The sequence below is a fragment of the Bombina bombina genome, chromosome 6 (genome assembly GCF_027579735.1).
Source record: "Bombina bombina isolate aBomBom1 chromosome 6, aBomBom1.pri, whole genome shotgun sequence".
Lineage (NCBI taxonomy): Eukaryota > Metazoa > Chordata > Amphibia > Anura > Bombinatoridae > Bombina > Bombina bombina.
This window is the reverse complement of record NC_069504.1, coordinates 956,615,327-956,630,756: the sequence shown is the minus strand read 5'-3', so window position 1 is coordinate 956,630,756 and position 15,430 is coordinate 956,615,327. Positions and strand designations below refer to the sequence as shown.

Genomic DNA, 15,430 nt, shown 5'->3' with positions numbered 1-15,430 from the left:
CCCAACCTTCCATGTCTCACTACTAAAACCCTATACCAGACCTCTTCGAACTTCACTCCTCCAGTACCTCAACTCGGTTCTAAAGTGGAGTATGAGGTGGATGGATAGCATTCTTGACTCCAGGTATTTCCGTGGTTATCTCCAGTATTTGGTGCATTGGATGGGCTATGGTCTAAGGAGGATTCTTGGGAACCCTCTTCTAATTTGTCTGCCCCCAGACTGGTATCTCTGTTTCAAAGGAGACATCCTGACCGCCCTCACCCTTGATCCACTGAGCGGCTCCTTTTTGAGGGCATCATGTCATATTCCTCATGTATCCTTTAAGAATTTGCTCATGTATCTTTAAGGATTTGCTGCTTACCTCACAGATTTCCCTATAAAATCCCACCTCTCCTTTTTCACAGTGCTTGGTATTTTGTTAGTGTTCAGTACTGACAAGTTTTCCTAGCCATCTGCTGTATTAGATTTACATAACTTTTTCTCCTCTGCTGTTGAGGATTGAATCGTTATCAGCTCTACCTTGTAGCAGCTCAACTCTAAAGATTGAAGTCTTGTTATTACTATTCCTAAATCACAGTACCGGCTTCCAGACGCTCAAAGATTCACCAGCTTACATATCAAGGATCTGCCTGCACAAACTGGTCAGTATTTGCGCAAGTATCAAGAACTGTTTAATTACGTTCATGTTTAACACTGACTGCATATCTGTGCACTGTTTTTGCAACTGCTAAATTGACTTACCTATCTTTCTTAACAACCTCTGTGAACCTGATTCACAATTACTGGAGCTTCGTGTTCAGCTAATGGTGACGTCATAGTCACATGATCCTCCCCACACTGGATCTCACACTGCTGGAAGAAACAAACTGTTGTATTGCAGCAGTTTACAGACATACAGTCTTTGAAATATTCAGTAAGTTACTTTTTCTATTTCCTCTGCACAAGTGTATATTCTATCGGATACATTTACCCTATAACATCGTGTTATCAGAGTGTTTTTACCACTGCTGGAAATTGCAAATCATGCCTGGACTGTAACTCTGATAACTATCATTGCAGTCTATGATCAAATCAGATTCCTGTTTTACAGCAATAAGGAATCTATGTGTGACTATAAGTTATCAGCACACAGTTATAGCAAAGATTATAAGAAAATATGTGGCATTGTACGAAATTGCCTACCTATTCTTAAGAGTGATGCCAAACTAAATAAAATTGTTGCTGAATGTTGTCATTTTTCTGCGCGCAAAGCCAAGTCTCTGAGGAGTATACTAGCACCTTCAATGTTACCTCAAAATAAAAATCAGACTTGTCTCTCTAGAAGAATAGAATGCATGAAATGCAATGGGAGAATTTGTAAAACCTGTACACACCAAGTGAATAAGGGACAAAATTTGTATCAAGCACTACAAACCAGGAATATGACATACGCTTCAGTACCATATGTAACACCACACATGTCATTTACCTTTTGACATGCCAAGGATGTAGGAAACAATACGTGAGGCGCATGAAACATGCCCTACGAAATAGAGTGTAGGGAACCCCCGAAAGTACTACACCTTTTCAGGCAGGAACTTAACTCTAATGATTCCCTTTTAACAGTTCAGGGTATTTATCAAGTCCCTAGACATAGGAGAGGTGGAGATAGGGAAAGACTTCTAGACAAAAAGGGAGGTGTTTTGGATTTTTACTCTCCAAACCAAGCACCCCTTTGGTCTGAACTCTATTATGGATGTTGATCTGTTCTGTACTTAAATAGGATATATATTTTATTATAAGTCCTAATATCAGCCTCTTTTGCATACAGATAATAATATAAATAACTTTTGGATTAAAATAAGGATACACTTTGATGATACACTTAATTTGTTATAAAATTACTTGTTATCTATAGAATTCCCTTAAAAAAGAAACTTCATGGGTTGTTCCCAATGATTAAGGGTTAATAATACAACAGGTGCCTGCAATTGTCAGATGATTATGTCTTTAAATAAAGCAATCCGGTTGGAACACAGGTTATGCCAGTGAACATGGGCTAAGACGTGGCCCAAAACATGTTTGGTGGTTTGTGCTAAGCTAGTTACAGGCCTGTAACTTTGATTCTCATGTTTTTACATGTTACCTTATGGATATTAATATTTTTTTCCAAATAAAGTTTCTTTTTCCATTTTTTAAAACATCTCTTCTTTTTTTGGTCTGGAGATGCGGTATTGCAGAGTGTGTCTTCTATATATACATATATATATATATAAATATATACAGAATATATATATATATATATATATATAGACAGTCTAAGATGTGTGCACTCTCACCAACTGCAGAGCAACTGCCAAGGTGCTTTAAGTGCAAAACAAACAAACGTAAGAATTAAGCACTCACTGGTCTACCGTAAAAAATATCTTTATTCCATAAGTGACATTTCGGGACCACTCAGGCCCCTTCCTCAGAAAAGACAGACAGGTCTTGTCTGAGGAAGGGGCCCGAGTGGTCCCAAAACGTCACTTATGGAATAAAGACATTTTTTGCGGAAGAAGACCAGTGAGTGCTTAATTCTTAAGTATATATATATATATATATATATATATATATATATATATATATATATACATACCTTTGAGCCTTCACTTTAAACACATTGTCATATATCATATCCCTTTTAAACACTTTTTGTACATTTATTTCCAAAATAAACATATACTTTATATTTAATATGTTTATATACGAGTGTAATACTTTATTTTAACGTTTGACTTGTTTTGTGATAATTTTATTCTAGCCCTAACACTTCAAGTTTAAAGTTGCACTAACTTTTTTAGCACTTTTATGTGTTGCGCTCAAGTGCAACACATAACTCACAACTTAATCCGCTTAAGGAATGTCAGCCACATTAAACATTCTCTGGTCCTGTGATATTGATAGCACAGCATGCTCCACTTGTAATCTAGGCCATAATGAGGAAGTCAAAAAGACAATTAAATTCTGAGTACAAAAAGAAATACAGGCTCCCATGTACTACTTGAGCAGTTGTCTGCTCAACTTCGCTAAATACGGGCAGGGGAAGAACAGGATCCACTGCCTGTATGTATCACTACACACTCAAGTGAGCGTGTAAAGCCCACCCCTTCTCTCGTACAACCAATTGCATGAAAGATGCGACTTGTAATTACCGCTTCTTACGTTGCGGGAAGCAGGTTTGTATATGGGAACCTGCCCTGCAAGGGCTCTGGAGCAGCTTTAGCTGCTTAGTATATGGAGCCCACAGTTGTTAATGTATACATCCTATTTTATATTTTCCTATTATGGCCAAAGCATGCAGTTTATAAATTAAACTTAGATATCGCCCCTACAGATAAATACGCTATGGCATTCTGTTAATAACTACCATAAAATTGACCATTTAACTCTCCTTTATCACTAGTTTATCCTCACTCTATTTAACTGAAAAATCTAGATACTTTGAGATAATTTTCTGAAACACACAATGAAAATAATTAAATAAACAAAATGGTATATTTCAACACAAGTAATATAGCAGGGCATACTGTGCCTTCTATTTTGGACAAAGTGCAACATAATATTACATGCCTCCTTCAAATCATCCTCCAAATTAGGTTTTTATATATATGTGTGTGTGTGCACACTTGTGTGTGTATATATATATATATATATATATATATATATATTTTTTTTAAAATATATATACATTTATATTTTATTTGGGGTAAATATGCAAAATGATGATACATGGATTCAAATACATATTTAAAATCTGATTATATATAAACATGTTTTAAAGCTTAAAACTACATTTTAAAACTATATTCATTTATTATTTTTTAAACATTGAAACGTATGTTAAAATGTGAACTGTGTGTGCCGGACAGATAGCTCAGCATGCTAAGGCAGTGTGGCTGAGCTCTGTAGCAACCCAAGGGTTGCAGGTTTGATCCCCGGCGAGGTTCACTAAGCTTTTCATCCTTCCGAGGTCGATAAAATGAGCAGCTCCTTGAGACCCTTACGGGTGATTAGCCGCGCTTTACAAGTACCCAATACATACATACATACATACATTTTTAAACACATATAAACAAATATTTGTGCCAAATAACATAATGCCACCAAAATCAGGTCAAAATGTTTATTTTTTTTAAGATAAACATATTTAAAAACTTGAGCAAAAATTGTTTTCTGATGGATTGGAATACCCCTATTGAGAGTTATTAATTAAAAATGTGTTATAGGTCTTCAGAGAGTAAAGTCATGAGAAATAAAAAAAATTGCGAGAACTATGCTTACTTTTGGACTGGAATATCTCTTCTAACATATTTGTATATACCAATGATATTGTGTTAATTAAAACAAAAATGGAATGTGAAATAATCATACCAGATGTATAGTGTTTGTTAATGGATTAAAAAAAACTGTTCATGAATAAAATTCGCTATGTTTTAGTATATAAGGCATTTTACATATTTTGTCCTTTAGCCATAGGTTAAGCTAAAAAAAATCTAGAATCAAGGTGCCATGAATAATCAACACAGCAAGTCTCAAAGTATAGTGTAAACATGTAGATAAAATATTCAAGGTTTTATACAGATAAAAAATATCTCCCCTGAGTTGCAAGTTGTAAGAAATTATTTAAGTTGTAAAAAATTATTTAACATATGTTACTTTATACATAACTTACCTGAAAGAGTACATTATTAGATGTTGCTTCAGTCGTAGTTTCATTCTCAACTGTTGAGTCTTCATGATCAATCAGATTGTCGACTGGAACATTCTGAACAGGCTTTCGAAAAGTATAATCACTTTCACTTGAATCTAAGGCTACGCAAACATTATATGAGTAAGGTGGTAATGTTCCATTGCTCCATTGAGAAAGCAATCTGGGGTCAACTTGAGAATACAGATTTGTGGTTGGCGGACCAAAATTTGTAGAAGACTTTGAATGCTTACATCTGAATATTATTACTAACACAATTGTTAGAATAAATAAAAATGAAATAAGTGCCAATGCTATTGCTAAATATATTTTTAAATCAGATTGAGGCTCTTCATTGTGGACTTTCTCACTGAGTTCAGGAAGCACCTTATAAAAATGCTCTGCAATAAACAGATTTAAAGTAACTGTGGCTGAGAGGTAAGGATTTCCATTATCCTTTACCATAATTATAACTCTTTGTCTTAATATATCATTTTTTTTTAAAGCATGCGATGTCCTGATTTCTCCTGTACGGTGATCAATAGTGAAAAGAGATGGTTCTGATACTTGTATAAAATGATAAGAAAGCCAAGCATTGTGTCCAGAATCAGCATCTACTGCTACCACCTTTGATACTAATGACCCTTCTTCAGAACCAAGTGGAACCATTTCAATTAAAGTTGAATCTGATTCACTTGCTGCCATAGGATAGAGGATTTCTGGTACATTATCATTAAGATCAACTATAGAGATCTTGAGAGTTGCATTACTGCTGAGAGGTGGTGATCCACTATCCCTGGCCATTATTTGTATATAAAATTCTTTCTGTTCCTCATAGTCAAAAGAGCACTGTGAATAGAGAACTCCAGTCACTGGGTTAATAGAAAGATATGAGGATGTTGAATGCTCCTCCGTATTTATGACACAAATAGAATAAATTAGCTTAGCATTCTCTCCAATATCAAGATCAGTGGCATAAATACTATATATGGATGATCCAGGTGGATTATTTTCAGGTATATAGGCAATGTACAAATTCTTTAAAAAAACAGGCGCATTATCATTTATATCAGATATTTCTACAGTTAATATTTTTTTGCTGGACAGAGAAGGAAGTCCTTTGTCTGTTGCGAGAATTGTAATATTATAACTAGGTGCTGTTTCTCTATCAACTGCACTTGTTGTAACTATTTTATAATAGTTACCTGATGATATTATTAATGTAAAAGGTACCTTTTCTATAACTTGACAGTCAACTACACTATTATCTCCTGAATCTTGGTCATGAACTTCAATTAGTGCTACTACTGTGCCAGGTAGGGAATCCTCTGGAACTGATGTAGACATTGAAGTTATTGATATATCAGGTGCATTATCATTTACATCTAAAATTTCTATTAATAATTTGCAATGGGCAACCAGACCACCACCGTCCTTTGCTTGCACTGAGATTTCATAATGTCTTGCTTCTTCAAAATCCAAATTTTCATTTGTTTTTATTTCTCCACTTTTAGGGTTGATATCAAATATATTTAGAGCATTTTCTGGAATACTGCTAAAAGAGTATGTTATTTCTCCATTAATGCCATCATCTTTATCAGCTGCATGCACACAGATAAGTGTAGAATCAATTTGGGTATTTTCTTTTATAGTCACTTTATATATATCTTGAGTAAATATAGGAATGTTGTCATTAACATCAGTTATAATTATTTTAATTAAAAGATCACCAGTTTGGATAGGACTTCCATTATCTGCTGCTGTTAGTGTTAAATCATATATGTCCTTTATTTCCCTGTCCAAAGGTTTTTCTAATACAAGTTCTGGTGTTTTGCTTCCATCACTGCCAATTTTTTCACTCAGTATAAAATGCTGATTATCACTAAGCCTATAGTTTAATACTGAGTTACTGCCAACATCTGGATCTTGTGCATTTTGCAAAGCAAATCTTGCTCCAGGCGAAGTAAATTCAACAATTTCAAATTCAGTTGTTTTGTAAAAAAATCTTGGAGCATTATCATTTATATCTTGTATTTCAATTGTAGCATGAAAAACATTCAAGGGACTTTCAACCACTACATCAAAGGTTAGGAGACATATTATATCTGCTCCACATAATGTCTCTCTATCTAATCTTTCTTTAACATATAGATTACCATTTTCTACATTTAAAGTAAAATACTTTTCAGAGGCACGAGATACAATTCTGACTTTTCTAAATGACAAATCCTTAATATTTAATCCAAGATCTTTTGCAATATTGCCTACAATAGAGCCCTTTTTCATTTCTTCAAAAATAGAATAATGAAGCTGAGCAGAAATTGAATGACAAAACCCCAAAAATAAGATAGAAAACAGTACTTGCCATTGGAGTCCCTTGTATGATTTTGCTTGTTGGATTGTTAAATCAGCCATTCTTTTAAGTCTATCTGCATATATTCCTTTCTCATGTACAGTATAATCCAGTAAAAATAATTCAAAATGTGATATTCAACCTTCTTTGTGTGTTGTAATGTAGAGGGGAAAAGAAAAATGGTTGTATTTCCCATTGAAAATCTGCAGTATGTAAGTATAAAGTGCTAGCTGATCTCCTTTTCCAGCCACTTCTCCTTATTGGTGAACAGCGGCGCTCTGAGGCGTAAATGTGGAAATGCAGCACAACTGAATATATATAATATTTTATAGCTAAACAAACTTTTTTTTAATTTAAACTATAAAAATAAAATGAGGTTGGGGAAAAATGCAAATAAGATTCTTTTGTTGGAAATCAGTAACAGTGTTTGAAATCAGTAACAGACTACAAAAACAATCATCTGCAACTGATTTTTTTTTATAGGGAAATAGGCATACATATAATCTTTTGCTGTGCATCATATTTTTGTTTCAAACAATCCCATTCACACAAAAAAGAGACTTAAAACTTATATCATGCCAATGATCTTCTGTAAAGAATAGACGATAATGATTTTTCATGGTAAAGCTTTTTATTCTAATTTCATAAAAATATATAGATGGCTATAGTAGGTCATTTTATTCTAATTTCACAAAATATATAGATGTATACAGTGTTATTTATTTTATAATATTTGATAATGATTTTTTGTATATATATATATCAATAAATAAGTTAAAGTTTGATCTGTGAAGAAAACTCATAGGGGCATATTTATCAAGCTCTGGATGGAGCTTGATGGCCCATCTCTAAAGACCATTGCTACATAACCTGTCCGCCTGCTCTGAGCAGGTGGACAGATATCGCTGCAATTCAACCTGATCGAGTACGATCGGATTGATTGACACCCCCTGCTGGAGGCCCATTGGCCGCGAGTCTGCAGGGGGCGGCATTGCACAAGCAGCTCACAAGAGCTGCTGGTGCAATGCTGAATACAGAGAGCGTATTGTTTTCTGCATTCAGCAAGGTCTGGCGGACCTGATCCGCACTGTCGGGTCAGGTCCGCCAGACCTTTGATAAATATCCCCCATAATATTTATTATAGTTTGTATTTTACAGTCAATAAAAACAAAAAAACTCAACAACAATCTAATTTTGCATTTAGCTTAGATATAAGTCAAGGGGAAAAAATGATGTCAATCAATTCTCAAACGTTAACTAGACACATGGCACAGATATTCCTCTATCTCCAAATAGAAAGGTTTCGAACTAAAGTCAAAATGAAAGTTTCATGATTCAGGTAGAGTATGCAATTTAAAAAAAAACAAAAAAACTCTAATTCTATTAGCAAAATATGCACAGTAATTTTATTTGTACACTTTCTGAGGCACCAGCTCCTATTGAGCATGTGCAACATTTGAAGTATATATGTATATTCATCTTGTGAAATTGGCTGATGGCTGTCAAATAGTACAAGGGGCAGGGAAAATATGAGTTACTTTTAAATTTGTCAGAAAAATCAATTGAATTGTCTTTTTATTATGCATTTGTTGATAAAATAAATTTAATATTACATACTTGGGATGTGGAAAATTTTGGCATTCAGCATTCGTTTTACTTAATAGTTGTGGTCTGTGGCATTCTGCTAATTTTCAATCTGATTTTATTAAAGGGATACTAAAGTCCAAATTAAACTTTCATGATTCAGATAGGGCATGCAATTTTAAACAACTTTCAAATTTACTTTTCTCATCAAATTTGCTTTGTTCTCTTGGTATTCTTAGTTGAAAGCTAAACCTAGGTAGGCTCATATGCTAATTTCTAAGCCCTTGAACAACGCCTTTTATTTGAATGCATTTGACAGTTTCACAGCTAGAGGGCATTAGTTCATGTTTGGAGTTATTTAGGAGTCAGCACTAAATGCCTGAAATGCATCTCTGTCAATAGAACTGAGATAAGGGGGAAGTGAGCAGAAGCTCAGATACAAGGTAATCAAAAAGGTAAAAAGTATATTAATATAACAGTGTTGGTTATGCAAATGTAGTTGCATATAGTTGCATGTTGTACTTGTACACTCATAAATATGGCACAGAAGTTTCACTAATAAATTCTGAAATTTGGTATATTACAGGGAATAGGACAGTATTACAAACATATTATTACAAATAAAATAAATTAAACACACTATTTTAATTAAGTATCAATGTATAAGATACACATAAATTATAGAATATAGAATTATAGAGTAGGCAGATTTACTAGATATTGATGAGTAAGCACTATAAAATAAGCAAGATTTAATTTACATTAATAAAGTGTATACTTAGAGTATACTCATTATTAAAATAAAGTCAGGATGTTGTATTATATTACTGGACTATTAATAATATTAGAGATTAAAAATACATTTTCTATTACTCTATAATAATTGGTTCAGTTTCCAAAATTATGATGGGGGGGACTTGCCACATGAAGTCAAATAAACTAATGACCACCATAGAGATTTGTTCAAAATATAGTGTATTTTTTTAGTTTAATATATTATCATTTGTGTGTTTTAGTAGCCGTAAATTTATATGCAGCCCTTAAGGTTTCTAAATTGTTGATTATCCAAACCCATGTGTTTGTTTTGGTGAGAGAGCAAAATCACTTTAGGACAATGCCCTACTAAAAGCCCTTCTAAGGGCTATTGCTATAGTTTAGTGTTAGCATAGGTTTTTCATTGTGGGGTGGGTGTTTTGTTTTTAAGTGGGGCTTTAGTTTTAGAATATGCATAACAGTTTTTGTATTTTTGGTAAAAAAAAATAATTCTGTAATGGTAGCTTTTTTCATGTAATGTTAGGGTTGTTTTTTTTGGTAAGGTTTGTTTTTTTCAGGTAAGGTTATTTTTTTATTTTTTAATAAAATAACTGCACCAGGCAGTTTTGGGGGGGGGTCTAAAGTTGGTAAGTGTGGGATTTTTGGAAAAAATAACAGCCAATACAAGCATTTAGAAAATTAACCAAAGATTAGATCTCTGGTTAATTTTCTAAAAGTTCCCCAAATGCCCTCAAAATAGAGGGCATTACAGTTTTTTATTAAAAGAAAAGTTGCATCTTTTTAAATAAATAACAACTGCACTATGCAGTTTTGGGCTTTAAAGTTAGCGGGTGTGGGGAAAAATAACGGCACTGAAAAGTGCCTTTACATTGCGGTCTATGGGAACTGTGTGTTTCTAGTAAATATGTAAGTGTATGCTTATAAACATATATATTTATGTGTTAATATGTGTAAATACATATATTGACACATAAATATATATGTATATAATTAAAAGAAAGAGTTCACCTGCGCTAGAATCTAGGATGTATTACAGTATATATATCTAATTGAAGTTATTATCAGATGGATTTAAGTAATTCCTGAATAATGATGTCTATATGTGGTCTGAGTATAGTCAGACTAGTATATGATTGCGTGCTGCCTCTATATTGAAACAGAGTACCCCTGACTCTGTAGAAATAGTATACAAAGAGAACAATTTCAACATGTGGTGGAGGTGCTCAGCTATACTGTAAACAATAAGTAAGTCCAAAAATATATTGAAAGTTTGGAAAAAGTCTTAGAAGTTGAATTTCATCACAAATTGTGGATTCAATAGAGAAATTTCTGCTTACCAGCTATGTCCTCAATCATATGAGGTAAGCGATGTGCCCAGGTTTAAAGATGATTCGCTAGGATAGTTCTCCTGTGTCCTGGTGCTGTTTCTTGGATGCCTGTTGTTCGAATGGGTCCTTCTTGTTCAAATTCTTTACAAGAATGAAGATCCTGGACTCTCTTTGGGTAGACTTTAATCCGTCTGTTGTATCTTTCTTGCAATGGTGGTAGGAATGTTTGATTCTTATCCTTTAGGAGGAGGAATTGCCTCTCGGTGGTGAGAATCTCCTTCCCCTCAGAGTGCAGTCAAGACGTGGTTCCACTGCTACAGAGGAACGCCAGACACCACAAATCCGTTCAAATCCTTACTAATTGAAGGCCCACTCTCGGTCCGGTCTCTGCCCGGCAAACTTGCCTCTGCAATCTCCGTCTAGAGACAGTGCTGTGAAGGACGCTGTTGTTGCGTCTGTGCGTGTGTGGCGTACCACGTGTCGAGGATCATCCAATGGGGTGAAACGGATTCCTTAGCTGGGATATGATGGTCTGTAGTAATCCAATAGGAAGTCTAGCTGTCCACGCTAGCTTAGGGGTACCGTATGGAGCATACAAAAACCACTGGGCACCAATGCTTAATCCTGATAAAATATTGAAAGTCAAAACAAAAATTTAAAGCAATAGGTGCCAATTGCGGTTAAAAAAGTGAATTTTATTTATGTAGTAACACAATTAAAACATGGGGGTAGTACAAAAAGCAAACAAATTAGGCAACAAAAATGTTTTTTGCCTAATTTGTTTGCTTTTTGTACTACCCCCATGTTTTAATTGTGTGACTACACAAATAAAATTCACTTTTTTAACCGCAATTGGCACCTATTGCTTTAAATTTTTGTTTTGACTTTCAATATTTTATCAGGATTAAGCATTGGTGCCCAGTGGTTTTTGTATGCTCCATACGGTACCCCTAAGCTAGCGTGGACAGCTAGACTTCCTATTGGATTACTACAGACCATCATATCCCAGCTAAGGAATCCGTTTCACCCCATTGGATGATCCTCGACACGTGGTATGCCACACACGCACAGACGCAACAACAGCGTCCTTCACAGCACTGTCTCTAGATGGAGATTGCAGAGGCAAGTTTGCCGGGCAGAGACCGGACCGAGAGTGGGCCTTCAATTAGTAAGGATTTGAACGGATTCGTGGTGTCTGGCGTTCCTCTGTAGCAGTGGAACCACGTCTTGACTGCACTCTGAGGGGAAGGAGATTCTCACCACCGAGAGGCAATACCTCCTCCTAAAGAATAAGAATCAAACATTCCTACCACCATTGCAAGAAAGATACAACAGACTGATTAAAGTCTACCCAAAGAGAGTCCAGGATCTTCATTCTTGTAAAGAATTTGAACAAGAAGGACCCATTCGAACAACAGGCATCCAAGAAACAGCACCAGGACACAGGAGAACTATCCTAGCGAATCATCTTTAAACCTGGGCACATCGCTTACCTCATATGATTGAGGACATAGCTGGTAAACAGAAATTTCTCTATTGAATCCACAATTTGTGATGAAATTCAACTTCTAAGACTTTTTCCAAACTTTCAATATATTTTTGGACTTACTTATTGTTTACAGTATAGCTGAGCGCCTCCACCACATGTTGAAATTGTTCTCTTTGTATACTATATATGTATATAAGCATATCAATATATATTTACAATTTCTTGCCATTGCTGCGTGACTTACCCCCTTTGCTGCACTTTGGTTATGTGCTGTGTATGACGGCATCAGAACGATGCTACTATTGGAGCCTATGGAAGTGCTCTCTCATGAGCGCAATGCTTACCAGCAATGTGAACGCGAGATAACATTTGCATTGCTGTCAACTTGTAATACCAGCACACATTAGTGTGCACTGGTATTACTCAGTGGAGCGCAAATGTCGCTTTCACAAAATCAATATTTAGTGTTCCACTTGTAATCTGGCCCATATTGTTTTACAACACTACTTCATTTTCTTGATAAGACATTCCATATTAAATTCTCAAATGGTATTTCCATATTAGATTTTGATATAAGGAGTTGCTTAAACAATTATCACCACATTCTTCTTTGAAATATATAATAGATTGATTTATTAGTTGGCTAGCGTAGTACAGCACTATTGCAAATAACTAATTAAAAATCTAAAAATTGTAATAATGATAATTAGATTACAAATACTGTATTTCATGTTGAATCTATGTGTATATACAGTACTTAGAGTTTCTAAAACAATGATGTGAAAATCTCAGTTAGCAATAAAATACATTTAACTATTCAATAGATTAAACAAAAAAGTGTAACTAAATTGCCTAATGTGCTCTCATCTTTAATAGCCATTGAACAACACTTCGAGTGTATTAGATAATCTTAACTTTTTAAAAGTTAAAATATTTTATTTAAAGTTTTTTATCAAACTTTTCTTCCTTGTAAGACTACTTATTCATTGTTTTTGTCAGGAATACCACTAATACAGTGATATCCCATCTACCATTATCTTGGCACTGGCTACATAAGCCTATAATTCGCTATGGTTTCTATTTATGAGAAAAAAATTATTTCAAAGAATTGAATAGACAGAGGTTGCAAAACTATAAGGATGTTTAACTAGACTATTTTTTCAAACCTGACTAATGGTATAAATATTTAAAAATAGCCTAAACTTTCCAGTCAATAGAAGTTAACCTCTCAAGCTTAGAATCTAATCCTTATGGAATGAAGATGTATAATATTATCGGTATAGATGTCTAATAATTCATTTATTTGAGGTGCACTGCAGTATGACCATATGCAAATTCCTCCAGAAGAAAAGAGGAGTGAACATAACATGCAAATAAGTTATTACAAAATATTAAATAAATAACATTTAAAAGACAAAAAGTAACATGCAACCTGTAGGCTAATATAATTCACAAAACTGTCCTCACTTATTCATGATTACGCAAACTTAAAGGGACAGTAAACCTTAAAAATAATGTTATATAATTCTGCACATAGTGCAGAATTATATAACATTATATTAGCCAAACATTATTAAAACATAATTTCCCCTCTTAATTTAAAAAAAAAGGCGCCGTTTCACAAACCCGCTCTCTGCTCTCTGCTGAGCGGGTCTGTTATATTGACCGCTCCATAAGACTAAGTGCAGCTCGCTCCTGTCACACTGTTTACTGACACTTTAAGGCAAATATAGCAAGTGATATGCTTTAGCAAGAAAAATAGCCTACAAGTTTGAAGTTGAAATTATATGGTTTTATGAATAAGACAGATATATTGGTATATGATGATAAATGATAAATTAGCATATACAGCTATAGCAAACAATCAGCTTTAGGAAACAGCCCATTTTTGGTTCAGCACCTAGGTAGCGCTTGCTGATTGGTGGTTAAATGTAGCCACCATTTAGCAAGCGCTACCCAGGTGCTGAACCAAATATGGGCTGATTCCTAAAGTTACAATCCTACTTTTCAAATAAAGATACCAAGATAACGAAGAAAAATTGATAAAAGGAGTAAATTAGAAAGTTGCTTAAAATTGAATGCTCTATCTGAATCAGGAAAACAATTGGGTTTATTATCACAGCAACCTCAAAGGTGTTTGAGAGGTTGCAAAGCATGAGCGAGCCTGTATCACAAGGGCTCCAAAAAGCATCCCCTTCATGGTAAATGAAGACCTTAATGTGGACGAAACAATTCTCATTTTAACAAAAGATTTTCAGCTAACATGTGGGCCTTTTTGTGATATATTTCATTGTATAATTATTAAGCAAATTTACAATATACAATACTGCATTTAAAAAGCTTTATCAAGCAGCCTTTAACCGCAAAGTCTATAAGAATCAACTTTCATATGTTAATATTTAAATATTCAAATGGTATTTTAGCTGGCAAATCATTTCTGGTATCTACTCCTGGTTTCATTCTGGTCGTCAGATTAAACATGCAATGTTTGATGTTTGTGTCAGTCTTGATGCAAAGAATATTTACTTTTTTTTTTTATAAACCTTTGTAAGATTTTTTATTTCAGGTGACACAAGACAGGGCATTCTATTCTTGAGAATTCAACTTTCTTCCCAGTTTTATAAATTGGTTACCAAAAAGTGCAAAAATATCTATAGTGGAATGCTCCACATGTTTACGGAATTAGGAAAACAATTCTGTATCTCAATGTTTAGGTAAGTAGGTATAAGATGATATCAGCTAAAAAAGAATGACATAAAGAGACATCTTTGATGTCATATATCTGAAAACTGTGAGTGAAATGTTGCTCTTATAAACAGGCACAAAAAATGCAATGGACTGCTATATGCCTATAGTTTGCAAAGGAGTTGATTAAAACACACTTGTATACCCATCCCAAAAATAAAATGTTCCTGTATATACTTCATTCTGCAAAATATCAACTAATAGTAAACTAGTAGTAAAAATTATTATTAAATTACAAATATGACACATTTGACCAGTTTTAGTTTGAGACAACATGGGCTATTGTAGTTTACAATACATTCATGTTAATGAGAGTTAAATGCAAAATATGACTTTACATTAACTTAGGTTGATATATTGCTCACTCATAATTACAGAAAGCAATGTTACTATGCTCATAACATTGTTATAGACATTACATTTTGAAAAACATAAATACATAACTTGGT

At 34.1% G+C, this 15,430-nt stretch overlaps 1 protein-coding gene across 1 annotated transcript; it reads right to left on the bottom strand.

The window, feature by feature from the left end:
• Nucleotides 1-750: 750 nt before the first annotated feature.
• On the bottom strand, nucleotides 751-7,123 carry LOC128664809 (protocadherin gamma-B1-like). Its single transcript, XM_053719613.1, has 2 exons — nucleotides 4,694-7,123; nucleotides 751-849 (listed from the first exon to the last, which is right to left on the bottom strand). Exons 1-2 carry the CDS (start codon nucleotides 7,121-7,123, stop codon nucleotides 751-753), a joined length of 2,529 nt encoding a protein of 842 aa, XP_053575588.1.
• Between the last annotated feature and the right edge of the window lie 8,307 nt (nucleotides 7,124-15,430).

Coding starts and splice junctions, on each gene's coding strand:
- LOC128664809 (XM_053719613.1), bottom strand. CDS start 7,123: ATGGCTGATTTAACAATCCAACAAGCAAAATCATACAAGGGACTCCAA. Junction 850..4,693: donor CTAATAATGTACTCTTTCAG/GTAAGTTATGTA, acceptor TTCTTCCAGCAG/TGTGAGATCCAGTGTGGGGA.